The sequence below is a fragment of the Leuresthes tenuis genome, unplaced genomic scaffold (assembly GCF_036924035.1).
Source record: "Leuresthes tenuis unplaced genomic scaffold, fLeuTen1.0.hap1 SCAF_22, whole genome shotgun sequence".
NCBI classification, from domain to species: Eukaryota; Metazoa; Chordata; class Actinopteri; order Atheriniformes; family Atherinopsidae; genus Leuresthes; species Leuresthes tenuis.
The window spans coordinates 28,411,975-28,433,775 of record NW_027325376.1 but is presented as its reverse complement, the minus strand read 5'-3'; the positions used below and the strand labels follow the sequence as shown (position 1 = coordinate 28,433,775).

General features: G+C 40.8%; 1 protein-coding gene across 1 annotated transcript in view; it reads right to left on the bottom strand.

Annotated features, from left to right (window-relative positions):
- Nucleotides 1-21,801, bottom strand: part of ache (acetylcholinesterase (Yt blood group)) — a 53,833-nt gene that overhangs the window by 6,487 nt on the left and 25,545 nt on the right. The window contains exons 2-8 of the mRNA XM_072376068.1: nt 18,808-19,323; nt 16,144-16,367; nt 15,783-16,043; nt 9,859-10,081; nt 9,145-9,390; nt 8,507-8,699; nt 1,436-1,605 (exon numbers count right to left, since the gene is read on the bottom strand). Of these exons, the coding sequence (XP_072232169.1) occupies nt 1,436-1,605; nt 8,507-8,699; nt 9,145-9,390; nt 9,859-10,081; nt 15,783-16,043; nt 16,144-16,367; nt 18,808-19,231 (1,741 nt within the window). The 5' untranslated portion in view covers nt 19,232-19,323. The remainder of the gene's footprint in view (nt 1-1,435; nt 1,606-8,506; nt 8,700-9,144; nt 9,391-9,858; nt 10,082-15,782; nt 16,044-16,143; nt 16,368-18,807; nt 19,324-21,801) is intronic.

Sequence of the window (21,801 nt, the reverse complement as noted above, 5' to 3'; positions counted from 1 at the left end):
CTGACTCCATAGCTTGGATTCATTTGGGCTGAGCTTCAGTCATCCTGCCTGATTCTTCACCTTCCTGCCACAACACTGAATACTGACAATAATACAAACAACTATAAATTTCTGATCAAGCTTCTCCTGGCAATTCTTAATGTTCATATCTACATGACTGCACATATCCGAACCTGAATGGCATGCAAAAACTGCAAAAATAACATATCCAACCTGCAGAAACAAAACTGTCATTTTCAGCTATAAATTATTTTATAGTTTAATTATTCATATATTTATATTACAGATTGGCGCCGCCCTAGAGGCAGCAACCTGCTGCAGCAGCTCTGGACATCCTGTGTCTTTCTTTCACCTTCTTCAGCTTTTTTTCTGTTGGATGTTGTGCTGCTGAATGTTTTTATTTATTTATTTATTATTTACATCTGTTATAGATATGTAACCATGGCAACAGGAAAGTTGTTAACCTGTTGGAGCAGCTAACTGAGCTTTCCAAACCCAACTAATGCCTGGAATATGACCCCAAATCAAGCTGAGTTGAAGAAGAGACGTGTAGGATGCAGAGCAGGAACAAAATGGGGAATAAAGATGGGAATGTCATCTCTTCAAATCATCTCTTCCCTTGATCATCAGGGGAAATGTGAGACCACTGGCAGATAAAATGGACGAGCTTGGAGCCCTGATGAGGACACAGCAGCAATATCAGGCAGAGACCTGGCTGCAGGAAGACAGAGACTGCAGACAGAACGCTAACAGTAAAGGAGGAGGATTACAGAGCTGGTTAACAACAGATGGTGGAATCCTGGACGTGTCACTGAGAAGGAGCGTCTCTGCACCCCAGATGTTGAAGTGCTGGCTGTGAGTTTCTGTCCATGTTGTCTACTGAGAGAGTTCACCTGAGTTACCTGCTGACGCTGTGTGACGTCATCAGCTGAGTTGTTGCCAAGCTACAAAAACACGTTATTTTGTTATCCATCTATAACAATAGGATGTCTTCATTACTAATTAATACTGTAGCATCTAATTTTCCTAAAGCATTACATTCAATTATAAGACCAAAACTAAAAAAGAAAACTTGTCAGGTCACATCTGGTCCACCTTTACTTCATCAGGCCTCCTTTCCAATCTTTGGCTCTGAATTTACACACAAATCTGCCTTACTTCTCAAAGTTGTGCAAACCTCTGACATACTAATGTGGTGGTAAAACTCATTCAACTATGTAGTCTGACTGCTCACACTGAAGTGTTCATCTTGCACCATGTCAACTTCCTTGGTTGGTATTGCATTGTTGTCTATGTCACAGATACAATCAAATTCATAAATTTGAGTTGTTTTAGGATGCAACTGTATTATGGCATCAATTGGAATTCAATGAGGATCTACACTCTCTTAGACTTTTGTGTTTTGAGAGGTGCAGTGTTTAGAAGCAGTATGTACCAGTGATGTTGAGGAGGCGTGGCAGGAAGCGGTTCCAGAACGCACACATTTGATTGCGCAGACCTTTGTGGATCTTCAGCGGTTCAGTGTTGAGTCCAACATGTTTCTGCTCACTGACAGTGAACAGAGGCCAGCGTCTTCCTCGGTCAGGCAGCCCTTCATTGGGATTTCTGAACAGCGGGATGAGGCAGAAGAAGAAGAGACATGGATAGACCAGGAAAGGAACACACAATGAAGGATAGATCAAACTGAACAAAACTGGTTTAGCTCTTCTTTCAGTCAACTATAGCTGTGTAGACGAGTAATATCAGTACTGGCAAATACTTGATGTTTTTATTAACACTGATCATACTGTTGAATAGGAGCTGTGGGTGTGTTGCTCACAGGGACACAGCTTTGTAAGTGAAGCCGAGCGTAGCAAACCTACTTTTAACTTTGTCTGAGTGTGTTGACTGTATGAAGTCAACATGACAGCATGACTGTTCCTTATGAAAATGGACTGCATCACAATTAGTTTATGCGACGGTCATTGAAAACACAAACATCATATTAATGTAATACTGTACATATAAAACAGATTTTTTTGTAATCTTTTCAATGCTGGTTTGGATGCTGTGGGGCTGAAGTAATTCTGTTCGTAACTGTCACTTTTTCACTTCTGATATGATGCATAACCATGGCAATAAGAAAGTTGTTACCCTGTTGGAACAGCTAACTGAGCTGTCAAAAGCCCAAGTAATGCCTGGAATAAGACCCAAACCCACACAAGCTGAAGCAAAAATGCCAAAGATGCAATTAATAAACAAAATGGACAATAAGGAGGAGGATATTCAAATGATCTCTTCCCTTGATCATCAGGAGAAATGTGAGACCACTGGCAGATAAAATGAATGAGCTTGGAGCCCTGATGAGGACACAGCTTCAATATCAGGCAGAGACCTGGCTGCAGGAACAACTCTAACAGCTCTCTGCTCAGCTTTAAGACTATCCGGGCAGACAGAGACTGCAGACAGAGCGCTAACAGTAAAGGAGGAGGATTACAGAGCTGGTTAACAACAGATGGTGGAATCCTGGACCTGGCTGCAGGAACAACTCTAACAGCTCTCTGCTCAGCTTTAAGACTATCCGGGCAGACAGAGACTGCAGACATAGCGCTAACAGTAAAGGAGGAGGATTACAGAGCTGGTTAACAACAAATGGTGGAATCCTGGACATGTCACTAAGAAGGAGCGTCTCTGCACCCCAGATGTTGAACTGCTGGCTGTGAGTTTCTGTCCCTGTTGTCTGCTGAGAGAGTTCACCTGAGTTACCTGTTGACGCTGTGTGTGACATCATCAGTTAAGTTGTTGCTAAGCAACAGAAACAACACCCAAATACATTTATTGTGACCTCCACCTATCTGCTACAATTCAACTTTCTAAATCTTTGTTAGCTGAATTTGATTTTATATATATTCTATTATACATATATAACAAACCGCTCGGGGATTAAGAAGGTATCATTCATTCATTCAATTTTAATGTAACTTTGACCAATCACAGCACTCATGATGATGAGTTGCGCTACCAGACAAAACAAATCACCATGGCAGAATCTGTGATCCAGATCTGTAGCAAGTGCTGAAAGAATCTGAAAGAAGCTGAAATTTGATTTGTTAAAGATTTTATAAACATGGTTTGCAGTAATATGAGAATAGTAAATGGGTTTGTCTGTATCTATGACATTCTCTATATTGTCATAAAGAATTTCCATCCATCTGTTTTCTATACCCGTCTAATACAACTCAGGGTCACAGTGAAGTGTGGGGGCTGGAGCCTATCCCAGCAGTCATCGGGCGAGAGGTGGGGTACACCCTGGACAGGTCGCCACTCCATCACAGGGCCACACAGAGACAAACAACCATCCACGCTCACACTCACTGGCAATTTAGAGACACCAATTAACCTAACATGCATGTTTCTGGATGGTGGGAGGAAGCCAGAGTACCTCGTTAGAACCCAGATGGAATTTGAATTAGGAACCCCTCTTGCTGTGAGGCAATGGTGCGAACCCCCACACCACCGTGCAACCCTCAAATACCCTGACCTCTTTAAGGAAATGAATGGCAGGTTGTCCATCTGACATGTACTTGCTGAGTTTTCACTCTGCAGTGTTTTATGCCTGTTCTTCTGAGTTGAGGATTTGTGTCTTTGTGGCAAAAGAGGTCAAGACAAATTTCAAATTTTCCCTTATCCCTGCACCCCCCCCCCCCCCCCCCCCCCCCCAAAAAAAAAAAAAGAAATCCTGGAGGGACTAATTATTGAAATGAATTAAATTGAAAATTTGCAAGCCAAGAATGCCATATCTGTGGTGAATCTGGAGACATAGTGTTTAGAAATACTGAACACATCTCTAAGGTTTTCCAAAGATAACACAACGTAGTGTAATTATTTAAAAAAACACAACAATTTACAAAACAGCGTCAGTTAGTAAATGATGAGATATTTCGGCCACAATAATCTGTCAGATTAAAAATTGGACTTCTGCTCTCCGCTGATGCCCACCACACCATGAATGCCCCGGACAGGAGATTTATTCAAACTGATAATTCAGTGTGATCTTTGGATTTCATTGGCTAGATTACTAGATTTCTTCTATGAATTGGAAATATATTGACATACTCATTGACATTTGTCAATATTTTGAGAAAAACTCAGTTAAAATGGTAACTGGTCTAACACATAGCACCCTTCTTGTCTTACCGACCACTCAGTGCTTTACAGCATAAATCACATTCACCTATTCACACAAACATTCATACAGCACTTCTTAGGTGTCTGTCTACATAAGACATTTTTCTGAGAGCCGGTAACTTGTAACTTCCTCTATGGGACATCTTTAACTTGTTCCATAGAGGAGGGAGCTCTGTCTGCCCACAGAAAAGAGGGATGTATCCAGCATTTTCTTTACTTTATGCCAGCTTTTTGCACTGCTACTCCAGCAGCTAACAGTTGAAAATGACTGAACTTTTCAGAAAGATTACATACACAGCAGTGTTCCAACTGTTCACCTTAATTTAAATAAGACAGTATTCCCATTAAAGAGTTTACATGGGCTACATATGAGGTATTCTATTCATATTCCTGTTTATATTACAGAACAGAGTTTTATTCATGAGCCATTGTGATGTTTGGGCCCATTCAAAGTCCTAACTACACATATAACATTACTTTGGTTTACTTCTTGTCTCCACATGTGTATTGCCCCCAAATTAGTCGGTGCTTTGTCGAGCCACCTTTTGCAACATTTAGAGCTGCAGGTCTCTTAGAGTAAAAAAAAAAAAAAAAAGAAGAAAAAAAAGATCACCCTTGAAAGCAAAGCTGCTCCAGCTCCTTCAAGTTGGATGGGTTCTGCTGATGATTTTACTGAATTACTTTCAATTGTGTGCACTGATTTTGACTGTTTAGTCATAACAGGGGACTTGAATGTGCACATGGATGTAGCCCAAGATAAGCACGCTAAAGAATTCACTGCTGTTCTTGAAATGTTTGGTCTAACTCAGCATGTGACTGAGCCCCCCCACAGCAGAGAGCACACTCTGTATGTGCTCATTTCAATGGGTGTTGTTATCTCAAATGTGGATGTCGTCGATGTAGCTTTATCTGATCATTTTTGTCTTTTCTTCGGGCCGTCTGTCACACCCAAACCAGCAGTTGGGTCTGCAGTTGTTCGGGGAAGACTCATTATTGACAGAACAGGGAACACCCCGTGTTCTAATGTTGATGATCTGTTGAATTCTTACACATCAAGTGTCTTAAATGTTTTGGATACCATTGCTCCTGTCAAGGTTAGAAAGGTTAAAAGTGGGCAAAGGGCGCCCTGGAAAAAAGAAGAGTCGGTCAGGGCACAGAAAAGGGAGTGCCGGAGAGCCGAATGGAAATGACGTGAGTCAAAGCTCCAGGTTCATTATGAGGTTTACAGAGAAAAACTATGTGTGTTCAACTAGACTTTGCGTAGAACAAGGGAGAGTTATTTTTCTGAAATCATAAAAAAACTGCAGTAATAACTCTTGTGTCCTGTTTGCTACAGTAAACAGATTAACAAACCCTCCAGTTTCACTGCCTTTAGAACTCATTTCTACATCTAAGTGTAATGAGTTTGCAATATTCTTTAATGACAAAGTTCAAGGCATTAAAAATGCAATAATTTCCACAACAAAAACAACTACTCTGCAGCCAGCTAGACACCTAGAGCTGACACATTTCACACCTGTCACTGACAAAACAGTCAAAAAGATCATCTGCAGTCTGAGTTCATCGACATGCTGCCTTGATGAGTTGCCCACTAGATGTCTAAAGTCTGTGCTGAGGAGTTTGTTACCACAACTCGCTCATCTAGTCAACATCTCATTCCAGACTGGAACATTTACAAAGGCCTTAAAAACTGCTGTAATTAAGCCTCTTCTAAAGAAGAGCCGTCCTGATGCCACAGTACTGAACAACTACCAGCCCATATCAAACCTGCCGTTCTTAGGCAAAGTCCTACAAAAAGTTGTTTACCAACAGCTTTCTGACTTTCTCCTGTCTAACAATGCTTTTGATACTTTCCAATTAGGCTTTAGGCCCCACCACAGCACTGAGACAGCTCTGATCAAGGTGACAAACGATATCCACCTGAACAAAGACGCAGGCAAAGTCTCAGTCTTGGTTCTGCTGGACCTGAGTGCTGCCTGTGACACAGTTGACCATGTGATCTTATAACAGAGATTAGAAGACTGGGTGGGAATCTCTGGTAGTGCTTTAAACTGGTTCAAGTCCTATCCCAAGGACAGGAAGTATTTTGTTGTAATTGGCAACTATGTCTCAGACCAAATAGCTATGACCTGTGGGGTTCCCCAGGGGTCCATCCTGGGACCCCTATTGTTCAATATGTACATGCTCCCATTAGGCTAGCTAATATCGCAGCTATAATGTGTCCTACCACAACTATGCAGATGACACTCAGATCTACGTGTCACTGACGGCCGGAGAACACGGGCCTGTAGATACATTGTGTCACTGCATCGAACAGATGATAAAAGATTTTCTCCAGCTAAACTCAGACAAAACGGAAATCATTGTCTGTGGCCCACAGAAACAAAGAGAAAGTGTTATCAGTCACCTTGAGACTCTCTCTCTAAAACCTAATAATCAGGTTAGAAATCTCGGGTTAATATTGGACTTAGACCTGAACTTTAACAGCCACATTAAATGAATAATATCAGCAGCTTTTTACCATCTAAAAAACATTGCCAGAATCAAAGGAATAGTGTCTAAACCAGACTCAGAAAGACTAATCCATGCGTTTGTCTCCAGCAGGTTAGACTTCTGTAACGGCCTGCTGACTGGGCTCTAAACAGGCTGTAAGACAGCTGCAGTACATCCAGAATGCTGCTGCTCGAGTCCTGACTAGAACCAGGAAATACGACCATATTAGTCCAGTGCTCAGGTCTCTGCACTGGCTTCCTGTCACTCAGAGAATGGACTTTAAAACAGCTCTGCTTGTGTACAAGTCTTTTCATGGTCTAGCACCAAAGTACATCTCTGACATGTCAGAGCCATATGAACCAACTGGGACTCTAAGAACCTCAGGGAGGGGTCTCCTGCTGGTGCCCAGAGTCAGGACGAAACAAGCTGAGGCTGCGTTTCAGTTTTACGCTACTAAAACAGTCTTCATGAAGGTGTGAGACAGGTCTCAACCCTGACAATGTTTAAATGCAGGCTGAAAACAGTTTTATTCAGCTGTGCATATGACAACTGAAGATATTTTACCTGCAATCTTCACTTTTAAATGAATGAATGAATTATTATTTTAATTTTATTATTTTCTATATTTATGGAATTATTTTATTTACCTTCTTCTGATTTTATATAGCTGTAAAGCACTTTGAATTGCCTTGTGTACGAATTGTGCTCTACAAATAAACTTGCCTTGCATAATATAAAATATTTAAATTTACCGATTGTAGGCAAGGCAAGGCAAGGCAAGTTTATTTGTATAGCACAATTCAACAACAAGGTGATTCAAAGTGCTTCACAGAGACATTAAAACAGAAGAAATAAAAAGCATGATTTAAAATTTAAACAAAAGAAGGAAATAAGAACAATAGATAAAATCAGAAAAAATTATATATATGAAAGATAAAATCTTGTAAGTAGTATGCAGTTTTGTTTGTTATGTAATTGTTTTTTTTTAATAAAATAAATGCATTTTAGACCATACTATTTGTTTCGACTGTTTTTATTGAATGCACAAACCTCTGGTTATAGGAAAAATGTGTTTATGCCTCAGTTATTCTTTGTCAGTAATACTGATAGTGAATCTGGACGTGGGATAGGACAGTCTTTTTGGTTGGCACTGTTGGTGCATTACACCCAGCTGTCTTTTTAGCATTTTCAGTTAATGTTAAAAGTCAAGATATAATATGGCTTGAATGTATCCTTTTTCAGTTTTGGGTTGTTTTAATTAGTAATTAACCGATTAGTCGATTAATTGTTTCAATAATCGATGACTAGTCGACTATCAAAATAGTCGCTAGTTGCAGCCCTAATTCAAGCTCATATTACTTTGTAACAGCAGTACTTAGACAGATTCTCTTTCAAAGACACCTCAACCATACCTCTACTCCAAATGGTTGAAGAACAGCTTTTAATTTACTTTGGGTATGCTTTTTAGGCAAAAACTGCCAGAATATTTATAAATAAATGAATACAAAATTTTTAAAAAAACTGCAACAACACAATTTCTGTTTGGGTTAAATATTTTGTATGTAAATGTAATGTTAATGAGAAATTATTAAATTGTGAGGAAAGTTGATACTTTTTAACTTTTAACTTTTGGAGTTATAGATGATTTAGAGACCCTCAGAAGTATTGTATCTGAGGCACTGGTTTCACTTGCCAGAGGTTTGCTATCTTTATTGCACTTTGTAGTCACCTCCTTCACAAACATGAGCATTGGAAAATGTTGGATGGATTTTTACTCTGGTTTGATCTCTAACTGACCTGCTCATAGCTTCTTTCATAGCTTTCTTTCCATTCTGTGATGCCTTACCCTGTCCGTGCAAAGTTGGCCCAATATCTCATCATGCGCCGACTCAGTTTCTCTTCATCCAGGGTGTAATTGAGTTGCTTTTCCAGAGGCAAGCCAAAGACAAACTCAATTTCGTAGCCGTGGATCACGCCCATCCACTCTGGCCAGGCTAAATTGGAGGCGCGGTGATCAAAAAGGTAGAGGTACACTCCTCCTTTAAGAGCAAGGAAACAATATATTTATAATGAAGATGTAGTCCAGGCCTTTTACATTCATTACCTGACATCTAGTCATTTAATAGACTTTTCTATACAAACTTACTTAAATATGGGGGGACACATTCAAGTTTCAGAACAGTATGAAACACATGGCATGAGCATAAGAGTACAGGTACAGATTCTCTCTTCTTTCTTTAAAACTAACAATCAATGCTTTGCATAATGTGAAAAAACTCTGGCTTATGTTGATATTTGTGTAAACAGAGTTGTGCCACCAGATTCAGGGAGGAAACAGATGAGTCAAATGTTCTAGGTAGAAAGCTGAAAACTGTAAACTATCATTGCCCTGATAACTACACACTATACAGTAAAATTAGTTATACAGACACCAAGCTGATACACCAGAGCACAGCACCCCTTGAGCTCCACAGCAAATCTTACCTTGCGAGTTTCCTGCATTGTTCATCTGGCTGAAGCCAGCTCCGCCCATGTTAGCCTTAAGAGCATGGCGTTGAGCATAGGAGCGCGCAAAGTGGGCCAATGGGCAAATGACATTGTGGTCACCCACAATGTCATCCATGGCATCACGGTTTTTCACCCCATTATTCTCATCCATCCAGTCAGTATATTGTAGCACCACTGCTTCCACTCCAATATCATTAGCATGTGGTACACTCAGCTTGACACCTGATAGATAGAATTAAAAGATTTTAGAGACTTTACATGCAAAGCTGTTACTGGAAGTAAGGTCATGGCTGTAAACATTCAACAATTCTTTCTGCTAATATAAAAAGAAAGTTTAAAAACTTTAGAAACTTGATTTCCTTTTAGTGTTGCATTAGTCTGAACTTTGAACCATTAACCTAACACCATACATGACCACCCATGTAAGGCAGTGTGGTTGGGATTCTGTCAGCGGCTAACACGCTCTGTAAGTGACACGAGCAACCTGTGGCAAGGCAGTGCAATTTTATTCATGAAACCACATTTCATGCAAAAAAGAACAAAAATGAAAAATGTGATGTATCTAAAACAGGCTTTATGTGATCATTTGATTTCTACTATTCTCTTTCAGATGAGACCAGAAAACTTCTCCTTGTTCTGTCGGCCCTGAATTTTGCAGTAAGCTTATTCTCCCAGCTGCGCTAATTTCACCTTCTAGGAAGTCATCTCTGGAGATGAGACTGTCGTTGTCTTTGCTGAAGCCTGGTGCTCCGTACAGCAGGAAGTATGAGCCCTCATCCTGGTTGACCCCAAGAAGGATCTGAGTGTCTTTAAAGTTGCCTGAGTTAAGCATGGCATCGGGAGTGTCAGGCAGAAATTCCCCATCCACAACTGGTACAAATGAAAACCGAAACAGAGCTGACCAAGGCAGAACCTGTTCAGAACAGGATGACAAAACCCACATGGGCTAATGAGTTGATCTGTCTGAATGGAACAGACAAGCAAGCACAAAATACCAAAGACCACATGACATAAATCTTCAGTGTTTTCTCTTAACAGATTTTTGATGCTACCGTCACAAATGCTCATAGTCCCTGCTTTAAGATTAGAGCGTGCAAGAAGTGATAAAGTAAAAATGTATTCATAAAACACATTTAAAACAACTGCAGTTGACCAAAGAGCTGTACAGAACATAACACAAATAAGAAAAGAAAACTAAAACAGAAAAGCAGAGGCAGATTAAAAGCACCTGAAAGCAACAAAGGCAACACTAAGTAAACCCTCATAAAAATGACTTCCCTAAAAAGTAACAAATAAAACAATAAAGACACTTAAGGGTGTGAAAAATGCAAAAAAATGTTCAAATGCAGCAAAAGGCCAAGTAGTACAAACATGTTTTCAGTTGTGTTTAAAAGCTGTCAATAAAAAGGCCACATTCACCTGAAAGAGGAAGAATGTTCCAGAGCTTTGGAGCTGCCACTGCAACGCATGAGCAGCTAAAAGCAGTTTCTCACAGGATCTAAGAGGTCTGAAGTTAGAGTAAGGGCAGCGGAGTTGTGTTTCTCACTGGGAGAGCTCCTGGCTCTTCAAACTCTGAAAATTGCAGCTAAATTTGATGCTGATGTCAGACTAGTTGGTTCCAAAGTACCAGTAAGCATTGGTGCTATTTCTGGAATTCAAGCAAAGTAAATTCAATTAATTTCAACCATCCACAGCTGGCATCAGCTGTTTGACCTATAATTGTGTTTACATTCAACTCTGCAGTTGTGACCATTACCCGTTTCCCAATTTCTATCTCCTCAACTCCAAGGGCTCACCGGGTTAGAACATCATTTTTCCGGTGTGTTTAAGCCAATTACTGTCAGAAATTAAACATGCTTTGATTTCATATCTGAAGGAAAATTCCAATTCCCATTACAGCGCTCTGACCTGAAGAGTGCAGATCTCTCCTGACAGCAGATCAACAAATATCCATTTTCAGTCTCAATTACAGCAGAAACTACACTGATTTCCTCCAAGACGTAGTATGTTGCCAACGGTGTTTTCACTCAGTGGCTGTTGGTACTTTACTGTGTACTTTAAGCCTAAGTTCACTTGTTACTGTAGAAGCAACACAACAGACAGTAATGCAGTGTAGAGGTCTCACCCTCTGTGTGGCTAACTGCTTGTCCTACAGATGGAAGGTCACTAGTTTGATCTCCAAATTCCCAAGTCTATAAATCGAAGTATCCTTGTGCAAGATACTAAATCCCATATTTTCCACCAATCCACCTGTAAACCTCTTTGGATAAAAGCATCTGCTAAATTAATTAATTCATCATTAAATCTCTGTTAACTGTTCACTCTCAATGCCATAAGTCAGCACAAGGTCAAGGGTATGATTAAAGCAGTGAGTAAGTCTGTGAACACTTTGAGAAAATCCAATAGAGTCTAATATAGAATTAAAGTTAATATTTAGGCTGTCATTTTCAACATCTACATGAATATAAAGTCACCCACTACAATGACTTTATCTGTACTCAACACTAACTGGAATAAAAACTCTGAGAATTCAGACAGAAACTCAGAATAAGGGCCAGGTGGACGATACACAACAACAAACACAAGAGGTTTTTATGATTTCCACTTTGGGTGGGAAAAACTGAGAATCAGAGATTCAAAAGAGCTAAAACTAATCTTGGGTCTAGGACTATGGACCTAATCAGTCTCAAGTATCACAAATGCACAGGACGATTTACAAATGCGCAGGACAAGATTCACACAGGTATTTCTGATGGACACACAAATACAACTTGATTTTCAAACGGCTTCTGGTCTGTGGATTTCGCTGCATTTGTGTGTGACTTTTGAGACTCCCCTGACTTGTGTCAACCCACAAATGTCTTTTTTTTTGTTAACACGGAGTGATCTGCAACCAATCAGATATCTTCCTTGTTTCAGCCAATCATAAGAACGCACCCAACGTGCGAGACGATTTCCTCATAATCCAATCACATTAAGCCATTCAAACCGCGCTATGTGTGTAGCCTGTGCATTTGTCCTCTGCGTTGTGTTGTGCGGGAATAAAAAACAGGGAGTTGGATCCAATTCAACAGTTTCACTGTCAACAGAAATAAAAACGGTGAGCTCCGTGTGTGGGTGTGCGGCTCAACATCAGACACTCCGGTCAGCAGAAATGGCAATGATCACACATACACACTACTACATTATCAACCGTCAGGAAAGAAGAACAACCCAATAAGGAACAATAAAAGTGGGGTGTTTCGGTGAAATGAATATGACGTTTTTTCTTTTTTTAACAAACTGCTACATATGCATGTGAATTTCAGTCAGTCCAACATGGCTTCCAGCAATGACAGCGGAGCGGTAAGAGAAACATCTAATTTATCATGTTTGGCTACTTAATCCCCTTGTTATGAGAAGTTGTTTAGTTATTAGTCCTAATCGCTTTAATTGTGCAACTATCAATACAAGCCAGCCAGCTATGGAGAGAGCTACGCTAGCGCCTCTGCGTGCCAAGAGGTTCAGGCTAGTATCTTTCCAGAAAATGGAGTTTCTTGAGAATCTGTCAGGAGTCAGAACTGCTGTAACACAGACCGCTACAAGAGATTCTTCCTTCATTTGTAATAAAAACATGGATTACGAGGGAAAAAAATATAGTCTCCAGTGGCACTGCATTCAGCCCTGACTGCTGTATTCTCTCTCGGTGTGCTTGAGGCCGAAGACAGCTCCCGAGCCAATAACTGCACAAAAGCCGTAGCTGCTACCTCGTCTCTTTTCTAGTCTAGCTGACCACTCAAAGTGCTTTTAACACTACATGCCACATTCACCCCTTCACACAGCTTGACTAAGTCTATACAGAGACGTAATTCCTACTACGTTCACTCTGCACTAATGGATGCACCGGTAGGCAACATGGGTTTCAGTGTCTTGCCTGACACGGGGAAGCGAGAGTCGAATTACCGACCTTCTGTCGAACCACCAACTGCTCTTCCTCCTGAGCTACAGCCGCCCCCCTTATCTGGCTGAATGAGCAATTTTCAAGAGGTTTTTTCCAACTGTAGGGTCACATGCGCAACGGACACGCTATCTGATGGGAAGGCTGAAGAGAATTAGCCTATTCCATCTTTAACAGACTCTCCCCTGACAGTGCCACAAAATTGATTGTTAGATGAACAGCAGAATGGTAAATGGACTTGTACTTGTATAGCGCTTTTCTAGTCTAACTGACCACTCAAAGCGCCCACTTTTAGAATGAGCCCACTCTAAAAGAAATATGAATATATATTAATATTATTGTGGGAAATGCTATTTTTCAGCTGGCTGTACCATCAAAATTTTGTTCCGTGGTTCTCAAAGTTGCTCATGATTCAGGGTGAGAAAAACTTTAATATTTTGAAACATTTCTTTTGTCCGTACCTAAAACGAGATGCCGCAATATATATTAAAGCATGTCATTTGTGGCAGTTAGCTGGAAAGCCAAATCAGCCTGCTCCATTTTCTCCATGAACCTGACATCTACATCCACTGCATCCAATCATTGGGTTGAAAGCATAACTTCTAAGGCCGAGGGAGAGAAAAAGAACTGAAGAAATTAACCCAAACATTACATCTGCAACTAGTAAGTGAATAGGAGCCACCAATCATTGCAGGAGAACACGGGCCTGTAGATACATTGTGTCACTGCATCGAACAGATCAGTGTGTGGATGCAAAACGATTTTCTCCAGCTAAACTCAGACAAAACGGAAATCATTGTCTGTGGCCCACAGAAACAAAGAGAAAGTGTTATCAGTCACCTTGAGACTCTCTCTCTAAAACCTAATAATCAAGTTAGAAATCCAGGGGTAATATTGGACTCAGACCTGAACTTTAACAGCCACATTAAATCAATAACATCAGAAGCTTTTTACCATCTGAAAAACATTGCCAGAATCAAAGGAATAGTGTCTAAACCAGACTCAGAAAGACTAATCCATGCGTTTGTCTCCAGCAGGTTAGACTTCTGTAACGGCCTGCTGACTGGGCTCTAAATGGGCTGTAAGACAGCTGCAGTACATCCAGAATGCTGCTGCTCGAGTCCTGACTAGAACCAGGAAATACGACCATATTAGTCCAGTGCTCAGGTCTCTGCACTGGCTTCCTGTCACTCAGAGAATGGACTTTAAAACAGCTCTGCTTGTGTACAAGTCTTTTCATGGTCTAGCACCAAAGTACATCTCTGACATGTCAGAGCCATATGAACCAACCGGGACTCTAAGAACCTCAGGGAGGGGTCTCCTGCTTGTGCCCAGAGTCAGGACGAAACAAGCTGAGGCTGCGTTTCAGCTTTATGTTCCTAAAATCTGAAAAAAGATGTCAGACAGGCCTCAACTCTGACAATGTTTAAATCCAGGCTGAAAACCGTTTATTCAGCTGTGCATATGACAACTGAAGATATTTTATCTGCTCTATTCCCTTTTAATTTAATTAATTAATGATTGTTTTTTATATTTATGGAATGATTTTATTTGCCTTCTTGTCATTTTATGAAGCTGTAAAGCACTTTGAATTGCCTTGTGTACGAATCGTGCTAAACTTGTCTTATTAAACCTACCCATAGCCACAAGCATAGTAGTCTGAACTTTATGCTGTAGATGGATTTTCTCATGACTGTGATCTCACAATCAAAAGAATCAAGCTGCTTCACTTGGGGCCTATATGTGTATGAATAGATTGAAAAATAGGCCCCATTTAGTATTTCCCAGAATGGGCCAGTGCTAATTGTCAAAATTGGTTCTGCTAAGGTACACAGGTAGTGAATGTGCATTAGCCAAAAAATAAGCCCACTTGAGTCACCCCCATATGGTAGCCCACTGGGCCCTCTATGTGGGCCCCAGCTGGATCACTACAGACAAATATAAGCCAGGGCTGGAAATGACCATCATAAATGTGACCCATTTTGTGTCACAACAAATGGGAAAGTCCATTTGGGGCCCACTCATTCATTCATCAAACCCACATGGGCAATGAACATTGGGCCAACACACAACCTTACATGGGCCCAATTTTCTAGCTAATTTATTTCCAGCATAGGCACCACATGGCAGGGATCTGGTTATATAATGCAAAGAGGTGCTGCTTCTAAGTCAGCTCTTAATATTCATATGTTTATGACCTCTTTGTTGCCCTGGGAACATGTCACCCATCATATCAGTGTGTCGCACGGGTCTTAAATCACATTATTGCTTGGAAAGGAGATTTTTTCATTTTGAGAAATTTGTGTCGTGTTACTGAAAGCAAGCACTGGACGCACAGACACTGCCATTGTAGTGAAAGCCTTTTCCATATTTGCTTGTGACATAACTGTCCGTTTTATCTACTTTAGGGGTGACATTATACTGTATACCATCAGCCAATAATGATTTGTCAATAATTAACATTAATTTACATAATTAACAAAAATTTTTTCAGCTGTATTAGAACATAATGGAAAGTGTTGTAAACCAACGAGTGGGACTCATTGGTGGAAATATTTGACATTTACATGATCATGTTATAAGTGTCATGAAGTTTCTTAATTCGCTAATTGCTGTGTCAGAAAGGTTGTGAGACCTAAAAAAGAATAAAGTGAGCTTCAGACTGAGTCTGCCTCACCTGCCATTCCTGGTCGATAAGCTCCTTTGGAGTTTTACTGCGCAGACAGTCCACCAGCTCAGTGTCGTTGCCTCCGTTGCAGCCAACCAGCTTGCCCAGTAGTGTGGCGCGTCTTCGGGCCTCAGCAGGACTAACTGAGGCCCAGGGACAGTTGGGGACCCCACTCTGGAGAATGGCCCTTGCGAAAGTAGGTCTGCTATCTGGAGATAACAGGTGGAATCCTACTGAAGCACCACCAGCACTCTCTCCAAATATAGTCACCTGTTTGACATAGAAGAAGAGGAAACATAAAGGTTAGGAGAAAAACTGGTTCCTTTAATCTGCTGTGTTGAAGAGGCCAGACAAATATAGAGATATAAACCTGTTTTGGGTTTCCACCAAAGAAATGGATGTTATCTTGCACCCACTGCAGTGCCATCCTCTGGTCCAGCAGACCTACATTTCCAGGAGCCTCAGAGGAGCCATGCAGAGCAAGGAAGCCAAAGGCACCGATCCGATAGTTCATGGACACAACAATGACTGTCTCACTGTGAGCTAGGTAGCGACCATCATACACATCCAGAGAAGAAGAACCACTGTAGTACCCTGAAAATATTTCATAGAACAGTTTAGTGTTGGCCTATGTTATCACAACCCTTTACCACTTACAGAAGCTTTTAACTAAAAAATTTAAAGAATGTATTTTAGAATACAGATGCACTTATTACTAATATAAAGCACAGCATTCTGACAGGCCCCGTTGTCAAGCTTAGCCCATATCAACAGATTGATCAGCTGTTTCCCTTATGCATATTCAGTTGGTAAATCTGACACATAACCAATTACAACCAAAACAGTTCCGAAGCTGGTTCACGTCTGGTGCCAGGGACAGTTCTAAGTTTATCTAGCTAAGAGCTGATTTGGTTTACCACAGCCAGAAAGCTACAACAGAGCCACGTCACGTCATCTTCCAACTCATGTTCCTTCCTTCAGTGTGCTCTGAGTTTCTGTAGAGGACCACAGCACATGGAGCGCTTATATTCACAAAAACAACAAAAGATCAGAGTTTGTCTCATTTTCCCAGCAATCGGATGTCTATATCACAACAGTCTAGCTTTTAAATGCTGTTTGAAACAACAGTTTGTTTCCAAATGCTAACTACTATTTATGAGTGCTGATAAAACAGCCAACGCAACAGAGCAATATAAATACACATTTATCAACTAACTACAAAATACAGATGCAACACAAAATGACTCAATAGCAGGGTGTCTGTTAGGATGAACTACTTTAGAAGTAGGTTGTGCAATGGACATGAACGTGTTTCAAAGCACGAATGAAAGAGAAGGAAAATCGACTAACAAGGTTGACTGTAAGCTTGCTGTACATAGCCTGATTAATAAGTTTAACTGCAGCAATAAAACATCAAATTGTCGCATCAACCCTCAACCCCCATCCTCATCAATCATAAGCCTTTTAGAGTTGGAACTGGCTCAGGAGGCAACCTTAGCCTACTGTGAAGTTGTAGGGGAAGCAAGAAGCTGAAACCTTCCAACTTTGCTTGTCGGATTAAACCAAAACACACTGTATCAAGGTGGGTTCTTCTGGAAATTGTTAGACAGGAGAAAGTCAGAAAGCTGTTGGTATACAACTTTTTCTAGGACTTTGCCTAAGAACGGCAGGTTTGATATGGGCCGGTAGTTGTTCAGTACTGTGGCATCAAGACGGCTCTTAGAAAAGGCTTAATTACAGCAGTTTTTAAGGCCTTTGGAAATGTTCCAGTCTGGAGTGAGATGTTGACGAGATGAGCGAGTTGTGGTAACAAACTGCTCAGCACAGACTTTAGAAATCTAGTGGGCAATTCATCAAGGCAGCATGTCGATGAACTCAGACTGCAGATGATCTCTTTGACTGTTTTGTCAGTGACAGGTGTGAAATGTGTCAGCTCTAGGTGTCTAGCTGGCTGCAGAGTAGTTGTTTTTGTTGTGGAAATTATTGCATTTTTAATGCCTTGAACTTTGTCATTAAAGAATATTGCAAACTCATTACACTTAGATGTAGAAATGAGTTCTAAAGGCAGTGAAACTGGAGGATTTGTTAATCTGTTTACTGTAGCAAACAGGACACGAGAGTTATTACTGCAGTTTTTTTATGATTTCAGAAAAATAACTCTCCCTCGTTCTACGCAAAGTCTAGTTGAACACACATAGTTTTTCTCTGTAAACCTCATAATGAACCTGAAGCTTTGACTCGCGCCATTTCCATTCGGCTATCGCATCTATTCTTGTTTAAAAGGCTATTCTTGATGTACTCCCATCTTACTTTTCGACCTTCCTCCATCTGAAGAGTTCAGGGCCTTACAGCCTTCATTCACATGATTTAAAAAATAAATATTTTCAGTTCCAAGGGTACAAAGTGAGGTTGGAAAAAAAGCTGTCATGTATGCTGCTCCCTTTGCCTGCAACAAACTGCAAAAAAAGAGGCTTTAAAAAAAATGCTGGATGACTTGGAGGCAGATTCATCTGTTTGTAGATGTTCTGCCTGATTTTCAGTCAGTTTGCATGTGCTGATATGTCTGTCTGTTAATCTTTATCTCCGTGCTGCTGTCTTGTCCAGGACATTCTTGGAAAAGAGATTCTTAATCTTTTCCTGGTTGAATAAATAAAACTACTGATTTGGTGTAACCATCCTAGCGAGCACTCCATATAAAATGCTTTGGGCTGCATTTCTTTACCACATCATCTTCAAGCTACTTTGAAATCGACCTCGAACAGACCTCCTCCTTCTGAAACTACACCTGACTTATTGAGGGCCAGATTTGTTATTAAGGCTGCTCTCTTCTTTTATATGTTTCTAATGGAGATCTTCCCCATCTTCGGTATGACATGTTTGTATATTAAACGACAGGGAGCCATACCATAAGAACAGAGCCATCCATACCACCAAATATAAACTTATTATTATTATTATTCGTAATTATCTTTTTGATGAAAAGTTTCTGTCTAACATATAGCTTACTCTTTCGTAATAAGGTCTAAGCACATACCTCCACCATAGATCCACACCATAACTGTGAGGTTGTGGGGTTTGGGCGAGGAGGGCACCCATACATTGAGGTACAGACAGTCCTCACTCATGTCTGTGTTAGGATTCCACATCTCAGAGCCCTGGAAACCTGGGAGTGATGTGTCCACATACTGATAACAGGCGTTAGGGTAGGCGTTGGCTTCAAACACCCCTGTCCACGGGCGCTTTGGGTCAGCAGGACGGAAACGCCGCTTCCCCATCGGTGGCTCAGCAAAGGGAATGCCCAGGAAAGCGGTGACATAGCTTCGGTCTGGAGCTGGCTGGCGGATGCCTTGAACTCGACCAGTACGTGTCTGAACAATGAGGTCTGACTCACTCTGGGAGAAGCAGTTGGGGATGAACAGGAAGGAGATTGAGCAGAAGAGAAGAATGGAGGACTGCATGATGGAGGCGAAACTGTCTGTGTGGCTGAAGCTGCAGACGTGATTCTCTCTGCAGTCAGTGAGGGCAGGGTTTGCTCTGCGTCACCTCAGATCTAAGGAGGACAGAGACAGAGAGAGAGTAATGTGATTACAGTAAAGAAGAGTGATGGAGAACAGACTGAAAGAGGGAAGGAGAAATCAGATGAGGGAAGCAATGAGAATACAAAGGATGTTAGAAAGTCTTGGATGACAGACACAGGCCGCCCAGATCCAAATGATCAGGTTTAACACTGTTGCTCACACACAGATAGATAAAGCTTTATTGTCATTGCACACACATTGTACAACAAAATGAAGGTGCATCTCCAAATTGTGCTTATATATCCATTAAAACAATAAACAATGTAAAAATGTAACTATATAAAAAGGCCTGAGGTGCCGTTCCATTTAGCAAGAAACTTATATAGATACACAGCTTAACATAGTTTTGCACTTGGTTGTTGTGGAATTTGCAGACAGATTAACAGTCTTAAGGCAGTTTATGCGGGTTTAGAGTTGTGATGGCCCAGGGAAAGAAGCTGTTTGTCATCCTGACTGTGTGGACTTTGACTGACCTGTATCGCCTGCCAGAGGGGAGCAGGTCAAACAGGTTGGTGGGCTGGGTAGGGAGGGTAAGACAGGATAGCTTTGACCTGTTTTAGGGAGTGTGAGGAGGCGATCTCTTCCAGGTGGGGCAGGGGACAGCCAATGATCACTCCCCGCAGAGACTTACGGTCTGTAGCTGAACTTTCTTCAAACCAAGCTGTGATGCAGTATGTGAGTACGCTCTCAATGGTTGTTCTATAGAGGGTCACATCTGTTTAATATTACATGTACTACACTAATTTAAATGAGCTTCTCCGCTTAGATCAGAAAATTACATCCATCAGCACCAGGTTGTGTCTTCACTTGGAAAGCCTCAGTATCACACTTAAAGAAATCAGTGCTTTCTAAAACCAGTCAATTCAGAACAAAGAAAATGTTGTTGCTCTTCCAGGGCAACAGACTGCATGTACGTTTAGAGGAGATCAATCAGGCATTAATATGGACATTTTACAGATGTGGGATGCAAAATCAGATCATACAATACATGGAATATGATCATGAAAATGTGCAATCAATAATAGAGCAACACTAAATAGATAAAAACCTCAAAGTAGCAAATTTGACTATCTATATGTAACAATTACACACATTAAACACATGACCATGTTAGAGTTGTGAAAAGTGTTGAAATGAAGATGATTAATGGATGTGATATGTAAGGCACTGCTACAATGCACTTCCTGTTTGAGTCACAGCATTTTCTGTTCCATCAGAGGTGCATTAGAGCATGTCAGAAAAACAATATGAGCTAAATACATTGCTTACTTCTCTCCTAAAATAAGTTCAGGAACAAATTTTGATTTCGCCTTTCTCCTTGCCTTCACCTTCATCAGTGGGAGCACGGGCAAACTCTCCACTGACTTTGTCCTCGCCTTCCCCCAGTGGGAGAACTATATTGCAGCTGCCTTGTCTTCGCCAGTGGGAGCCCGGGTGGGCTCTGTCACGTTCACGTTTTGAGATCTGTTTTGTTTGGTCTTGTTTTCAGGTTTTAGGTTAATTTCTCTTGTCGTGTTTATTCCCCTGTCACGTTAGACTCACTTACATCACCTGTTTTGTTCACAGCTGCACACCATCACTAATCACCTCCCCACAGTATTCAGTTTCCAGGTTTCCCTCAGTCATGGCAGAATCCTCACCTTTCTCCATGGTCCATGTCTCGTCAGGTCAGGTTTTTCCATAGTCTCGTCTTGTTTCATTAGTCATAGTCTTGTTTTGTTTTATGTCACAGTTTTACAATTTTTGATATCCGGCTCAGCTGCGCTTTTTGTTCTTGCCTTTTTGTTCCTGACATAAATCTTGTTTGCTTTGTGAGTTCTGCATCTGGGTCCTCCGTTCAACACCGTTGTTCCGTGACAGTTACAAGTGCTGTCAACATATCGTATACATACAATGTTACTCGACAATCGGCAGATAAGTTTTCCACATACTCCTGGCGCAAATGCGCTGCTAACTTCAGGCTAAAGTTATCTTTGTTATGCTAACGTTAAGTTGGCTTAAGTTAAAGATAGAGTGGGGTTGTATGATGTCTGTTTTTAGAAAAAATATGCAGGCAGACAAGGCAAGTTGAGCATATGTGTTCTTCATTCGTTACTCATATTTGGGGCATGTGTATGTGTTCATTGTATTTTAGCATATTCTGAGAAATAAAGCCACAATTGTCGAAGTAGAATGTTTTTGTTTTTTTGGATTAATGAACATTGATTCCACTGTTACCACTTTATCTGTGTGTAATGCACAATCCTTAGATCAGAAAGTATTGTAATTATTGGTGAAAATAGCCCATCTGTGTTGCAATGTGTTGAACTTATAGATCTGCTATTCTCACAACTTATGTGTGACACTGGCCAACAGCAATCTACAATACTTACTGACCTAAATTAATTTGTTAAAAGACAATACTTTTTTCTTTTTTACTAAAACTAGACAAACCTTTTAAACTTTTTGTC